The sequence below is a fragment of the Rhincodon typus genome, unplaced genomic scaffold (assembly GCF_021869965.1).
Source record: "Rhincodon typus isolate 14 unplaced genomic scaffold, sRhiTyp1.1 hic_rhity00006061, whole genome shotgun sequence".
In the NCBI taxonomy this organism is placed as follows: domain Eukaryota; kingdom Metazoa; phylum Chordata; class Chondrichthyes; order Orectolobiformes; family Rhincodontidae; genus Rhincodon; species Rhincodon typus.
In genome coordinates this window covers 1-7,373 of record NW_025971699.1, presented here as the reverse complement: position 1 = coordinate 7,373, position 7,373 = coordinate 1, and the positions used below count along the sequence as shown (strand labels likewise).

At 47.3% G+C, this 7,373-nt stretch overlaps 1 protein-coding gene across 1 annotated transcript in view; it reads left to right on the top strand.

The window, feature by feature from the left end:
• The window catches only part of LOC109912327 (angiotensin-converting enzyme 2-like), a gene marked incomplete at its 5' end in the record, with an annotated part of 6,991 nt that extends 477 nt beyond the window's left edge, over nt 1–6,514 (top strand). The window contains 4 exons of the mRNA XM_048594115.1: nt 4,017–4,158; nt 4,793–4,936; nt 5,030–5,142; nt 6,389–6,514. Of these exons, the coding sequence (XP_048450072.1) occupies nt 4,017–4,158; nt 4,793–4,936; nt 5,030–5,142; nt 6,389–6,514 (525 nt within the window). The remainder of the gene's footprint in view (nt 1–4,016; nt 4,159–4,792; nt 4,937–5,029; nt 5,143–6,388) is intronic.
• Nucleotides 6,515–7,373: the final 859 nt, after the last annotated feature.

Sequence of the window (7,373 nt, the reverse complement as noted above, 5' to 3'; positions counted from 1 at the left end):
ACCTCCCCCCTCACCCCCATCCCAGGCCCCAAGAAGACGTTCCACATCAAGCAGATGTTCACCTGCACATCTGCTAATGTGGTCTATTGTATCTGCTGTACCCGTTGTGGCCCCCTCTACATCGGGGAAACCAAGCGGAGACTCGGGGACCGCTTTGCAGAACACCTACGCTCGGTTCGCAACAAACAACTTCACCTCCCAGTTGCGAACCATTTCAACTCCCCCTCCCATTCCTCAGATGACATGTCCATCCTGGGCCTCCTGTAGCACCACAACGATGCTACCCGAAGGTTGCAGGAACAGCAACTCATATTCCGCTTGGGAACCCTGCAGCCCAATGGTATCAATGTGGACTTCACAAGCTTCAAAATCTCCCCTCCCCCTACCGCATCCCAAAACCAGCCCAGCTCGTCCCTGCCTCCCTAACCTGTTCTTCCTCCCACCTATCCCCTCCTCCCACCTCAAGCCGCACCCCCATTTCCTACCTACTAACCTCATCCCGCCCCCTTGACCTGTCCGTCCTCCCTGGACTGACCTATCCCCTCCCTAACTCCCCACCTACACTCACCTTTACTGGCTCCATCCCCGCCTCTTTGACCTGTCTGTCTCCTCTCCATATATCTTCTCCTCTATCCATCTTCTATCCGCCTCCCCCTCTCTCCCTATTTATTTCAGAACCCCCTTCCTCTCCCCCATTTCTGAAGAAGGGTCTAGACCCGAAACGTCAGCCTTCCTGCTCCTCTGATGCTGCTTGGCCTGCTGTGTCCGTCCAGCTCTACACCTTGTTATCGCAGATTCTCCAGCATCTGCAGTTCCTACTATCTCTCTACTAACTGTAAACTCCCTTAATTACTTGGTAAAAGGCAATAGCTTACAGAAACTGATGGGAGAAAAATAGCTGGCAATCTTTGTCGCTTCAGGAATTTTTTAAGTCAGAGAAAGAGAGAGAGACCCACACAAGCTGCTCTGATCTGTATCCCACAAGCAGTTCAGCAGCTCAGCAACCAATCAGGGAGCTGTCGTCAGGCTGATGACCTTTGGTCACAGTTGCATAAACCAATCAGGTACTTGCTGCCATCCAAATCTCACTCTGCACACAAACCCTGATGCTATGCCATGCACAGACACCTACCCCCACCCCACCCCGATTAAACAAAGCAGTAGTGTAAACACCACACATAATGAGTTTTGCTAACTTGTTTTTAAGAATGCAATCATTCCACAGTCCTTAGCTTTAAAAAATATATCCGTTGCCTTTAAGTCCGCAATCATAAAATGCAAAATCCAACACAAATACTGCACACACACAGCGTGCACATACATATACACGCAGCCCTTTTGGTCTTGAGGAACGTGTGTTTCGCACGTTCACACATACACAAGTTACACAGACCAGGAACCGTGCACGCTTTAAGTAATTTGTTCATTTTTGTGCTAACCCTGAGAGTAGTGGGCCTTGAGAATCAGCATATTTCCCAAAGCGGCCATAGCAAGAATGTGCCTAGTTCCAGCACTTGGTCCAATGTGTGTCGAGGCTACTCCTCATCTTTGGTTGCATGTTAACCCAAAGCTCCTGCTGTATGGCCACCCAGTACAGAGCTAGGTCAGACAGTCTCCTTGTTGGATCTGCTCGCGGGCCTGGCCAGGGAGGGGTGCAATGTCTAAGCAACGGGCTGTGGAGGGGGGTTATTAGACTCGATTACCTCTCCCCTCTCTGTAATTATATCCAAATACGGGGGCTCCTGGAGAGGGACATGCAATGTCCTCCTGGCCCAGTTGAGATTTTTTATGAATGGTTGGCACCACAGGGGCTGGAATTTATTGTCCCTCTTTCCTCCACCATCGCCCCCAACAACTACATTTTCATTTAGACTTCAGTTTCCTTCAGAAGTTGTTTTTCATGTCAACGCCACTTTAAGGCCTTGCCCTTAAGTGAATTGGTTAATTGGATTAATTTCATTTGGTGAATTTTTTTTTTCCCTAAGAAGGATATACATTGAGCACCTGTGTCTTAGAGTCTTAGAGTCATACAGCTCAGAAACAGGCCCTTCGGTCCAAATCATCCATGCTAACCAGCTTTCCTAAACTGAACTAGTCCCGTTTGCCTGTATTTTGCCCATATCCTTCTAAACTTTTCTTATTCATGTACTTGTCCTAATATCTTTTAAATGGTGTAACTGTACCAGCCTCTACCACTTCCTCTGGCTGCTCATCCCACTCACCAACCACTTGCTGTTTGGAAAAGTTGCCCCTCAGGTCCCTTTTAAATTTGTCTCCTCTCACCTTAAACCTATGCCCTCTAGTTATGGACTTCCCTCCCCTGGGGAAAAGGCCTTGACTATTCACCTAATCTATGGCCCTCATGATTTTAAAGACCTCTATAAGGTCATCCCTCAACTTCCTACACTTCAGAGAATAAAGTCCCAGCTTATCCAGCCTCTCCTTATAACTCAAACCCTCCATTCCCAGCAACGTGCTGATAAATCGTTTCTGAATCACTCTCCAATTTAATAATATCCTTCCTATAACAGGGCAACCTGCCCACAGTGCTCCAAAAGTGGCCTCAGCAACATCCTGTACAATCGCAACATGGTAATATTTTCAGATGAGACAAAACGTGGAAGTATTAAGAACTGAAAGAGGATAACAATAAACATTGATAGGTTATGGACACATAAAGTGGTTCCCAGATAAATGTGAAGTGATTCCTTTTGGCAAGGTCAGAACTCACACAACACCAGCTTATAGTCCAACTGGTTTATTTGAAAGCACAAGCTTTCGGAGTGAAAGGGCAGTGCTCCAAAAGCTTGTGATTTCAAATAAACCTGTTGGACTATAATCTGGGGTCATGTGACTTCTGACTTTGTCCACCCCAGCCCAACACCGGCACCTCCATACCTTTTGGTAGGAACAGTGGGGAGAGACCATGCACAATAAAAGTTCTGAAGGAAGGTTTAGGAGCAGGAGGACCTTCAGAAATATGTTCTGCAATCATTGGAGGTGCAAGTTGAGAAAGTGGATTGGAATGAGGGCTTTTTCAGTTAGGGTTATGAAGTACAAAAGCAAGGAAGTTATTGATAACCCTATGTAAAACAGAACTGTGTCTTATCTAGTGTGCTGTAAAGAAGATAATGGCCGCATTAGAGAGGGTGCAGAAAAGCTTGGCCAGAATGTTTCTGTGGATGAGGAACTTCAGTTAGGAAGATAGATTTGGTGAAGCTGGGAACAGTTCGCAGAGGAGAGGTTGAGAGAGGAGATTTAATGGAGGTCTTGCAGATTATGAGGGATTTATAGGGGGGAAAAATCTGTTTATTTTGAGAGAGCATTGAGAAACAAGGGGAATAGAGCTAAGATGTTTGGACAAAGAGGCAACTGCAGCACCGTGAAAGGTGTGATCGTTCCCTCCCTGGAGGTGGTGAGAGGGGGAAATATTGGGGCAAATTGATCCTGGAGAGGAACAGCTCCCTTTCTCGCCTCTTCAGTAATTAGGGGGCTAGGGACAAAGGTCCACTGGGAGCTTTCTTGACTTGCTGCTAAGGCCCTTATGTGCTCAACTAACGGCCACAAAGAACAGAAGTAAATAGCAATTTATTGTCATGTGTATTTTGACAAAAAAAATGTGAAAAGTGTTATAAATTGCCGTACCAGGGGGCCTAAGTCATAAATAAGAAGAAAAAGAGCAGAAGTATAAAGAAAGAGAAGAAATAAAGCATGTGGGAGCGGATGAGCTCCAAGCAAGCGCTCTGTTGCCCCGCCGCCATCTTGGAACCAAAGGAGGTCAACCTGCCACCCTCCCCAGTCACCAGCGTCCTTTGGAACAAGAAAGATGGCCAGCTTCCTGGCTGGGAAACCATGGTAACCTGCCTGCCAGGTTTGGGGGTTGGGGGGAGTGGTGGGTGTTAGGGGAGCTCCAGTTGTCCCCAGTCATGGACAAGCAAGCCCCAGCCTCGATCCTTTGGCTCCCTACAACATCCACCCTACAACAAGAAGGTGAACCTGACTCACCTCTTTGCCAGCTGATGCCTCGAGGAGTGGAGATGGCGGGGGGGGGGCCTCGCGCTGCGCACTTTAGGACCCAGAAGCTGTCATCACTGGTTGGCCATTGCCGAGGCTGGTGCTTAGTTCGCCTAGCAATGCTCGATGATCAGCAGGCGATTGGTCAGTCCATCTCCCCCTGCGGGAGAGGAATATTCCCATGGTCGCGGCCCTCCACCCCCACCCCACATCTTAAAAACCAAATCATAGAATAGTGTGGAAGCAGGCCATTCAGCCTTTCAAATCCACACTGGCCCACAGAACAGGATCTCACCCAGTCCCACCACATCCCCTCCCACCCTATCCCTGTATTTCCCATGGATGATCCACCTAACCTGCACATTTTTGGACTGTGGGAGAAAACCAGAGCACCCAGAGGAAACCCATGCAGACACGGGGAGAATGTGCAAACTCCACACAGACAGTCGCCCGAGGGTGGAATCGAACCCGGGTCCCTGGCACAGTGAAGTAGCAGTGCTAACCACTGAGCCACCGTGCCACCTCTTGGCACCTCTGCCCCATGTCAAGTTTAATTACTTGTTTTTTTTTACGGGTTACAGTGAAACAATAGGGAGACCTGAAGTGGAGTTGCAGATAGATGAGTCTGAGTGGGCTTTAGAGGCAACACAAATGTCCAATGAATTAGCCATCTCCAAAATGTGAGGCAATCAGAGATTAGTGCGTGGATGTTCGAATGGCTCACTGATGAGCCTATCTTTCACTTCAAACTCTTCTCACGCTGTCTTTCCCATTTCAGGATTGACCGTTCTGATGGCCGAGAGCAAGGATTACAACAAGAGGCTCTGGGCCTGGGAAGGCTGGCGAGTGAACGTGGGGAAAAGGCTCCGACCACTCTACGAGGAATATGCAGCTTTGAAGAACAAGGCAGCAATAATGAATGGTGACTGAGAGAAATAAACAATGCTTGACACTTCAGTCTGCGGCAGTGGAAGTCCGCTGGTGACAATATTTATCTTGTTTGTTTGTTTTGAAGGTTACGAAGACTATGGTGACTACTGGCGGGGAAACTACGAAACCGATGATGTTGGAGTGTATGCGTACAGTCGAAACGATCTCCTGAAAGATGTGGATAGACTACTTGAAGAGGTTAAAATCATTTCTTACCTTAATCACTTTCCGCTGTCCAGTTCACCAAATGTGTGCGATTCCAAAAAGTTTGTAATGCCTTCAGCCAGCGTTTGCTCAAGCCAGAAAAATATTTCAGACAAAAAATTATTATCATTTACTGAAACAATGAACTAAAAACATTGGAAGCTGTTTTGGGTTAATAGTCACTGTCATATCTCGGTGAAATTCACAGACTGAAGTGTCACTTCCTATGTGCAGTCATGGACTTTATTCAGAAATAGTTTTAAAATGTCCTCGCTCTAGGCTGCTAACTTGCTATTAGCTTCTCCTTCTCTCTGTCACCACAACTGTAGTGAACAGCAGACAGAGTCAACGGACAAACTTATTCAAACCAGTGAACAGTACAGTCAGCGTGATGAGGCAGAGTTCTGACAGGACTGTGTTTTGGGTCTAATGCCAGATTCTTGTCACTTTTACAGAAAGTCTCAGTTTTGGGTTGACATTTTCCCCACTCTCCCGAGCCCCACATCACAGAGACCCATTTAGGGATATGGCCTTGGTTATTCTGGGAATCCTACCTCAGTGTACTTTGGAAAGATGCAGCACACATGGGGTGGGGGTATGGGGAGGGGGAGGTTAGCCCCTCTCGACTGATGTGCCAGTTCCCTAGCCCCATCCCGGTCATCTCAGCACTGGAAGGATTGGAACAAGCAAAGCTCCCTGGTTGTACAAAGTGGATGTTTGGTCACCTTAGAACGGGCCTAAGGAAATTTTTTTTTGCAGCGAATGGAGGCCATTCTCCCCATCCTAGCCTGAGGTGCGCTGCTAGGAAAAAGCTGGTATCCTGCTCATGAGACCTGTGCCCTGCTTTCCTCTACTCCATGGTCACTCCCCCTCAGCCCTCCATCTTAATGGCCCCAGTCACAGGATGAGAGCTTACATGGTTCTTAATGGGACTTAAAATGACCAGGATGGGGAAGACGTTCCTGGCTGTGCTTCCCCTCCATCACTCCTGTCCCTCACTTCCTGGCTGGTTAGTGGGTATCATTACATTGTTACACTTCCTGTCAACATCACGTTTCCACGTACCTACCCATTATAGAACAGAATATGATAAACTTGCAGGAGCTCTGCAAGTTGGCATATCTAAATGAACCAAAATCCGGATCAGCAATTATGAAACTGAATGACTTTATTTGTTTAACCCGTCCAGCACTTGCTAAACGTCAATGTTGCCAACAACTTGTTTCTATGACACCTGTAGATAATGCCCCTGTACAAGGAACTGCATGCATATGTGAGAGCAAAACTCCGAGATACCTTTGGGCCAGAACATATCAGCTCCACAGGATGTCTCCCTGCTCACTTATTGGGTAAGATCATTTTATAATTCCTTGGAATTGTCTGCTTTCTGTTATTGTAACATTGAGCAGATGAATTGTACACACATTCCCCATTTGCAACTTACTGAAGGCTCCTGTGCGAGGACCCTTTGTCAGAGTCTGCTTTAAAATTCTTCATGACACAAAACAGCAACGCTTTGGTGGCTCAGTGGTTAGCACTGCTGCCTCATTGTACCAGGGTCCTGGGTTGAATTCCCACCCTCAGGTAACCGTCTGTGTGGAGTTTGCACATTCTCCCTGTCTCTGTGTGGGTCTCCTCTGGGTACTCCGGTTTCCTCCCACAGTCCAAAGATGTGCAGTTTAGATTGGGTTAGCCATGGGAATTACAGGGATAAGTAAGGGGCATGGGCCTGGGTGGGAGGCTCTTGAGAAGGTCAGTGCAGACCTGATGGGCTAAATCGCCTGCTTCTATGCTGTAGAAATTCTATGATTTAACTTTATTTATATACACTTTTTTCTCCTTGGTTGGGTCCAATTGGTTGTGTGATTTTGTTTACGTACAAATGATGTGAAGTTTTGATGTGAACTGAATCACAAAATTTGAAGGGATAACCTTCTGGTTATACTTTCCCCTCACAGGCTGCTGGTCACATGCTGTGCAGAATGCTCTAATTCCACCCCGCTGTGCTATTTATACCCAGTGGTGTGCAGCTCCACGATATTGTCACAAGTTTGCTCCAGGTTCACCGCAGTATCCTGGAAGGACACAGCAAGCCAGGCAGCATCTGGAGGAAAGGAACAGTCAACGTTTCGGGAATTAGATCCTGAAGAAGGGTAATACCTGAAACATTGACTGCTCCTTTCCTCCAGATGCTGCCTGGCTTGCTGCGTTCTTCCAGCCTCCTG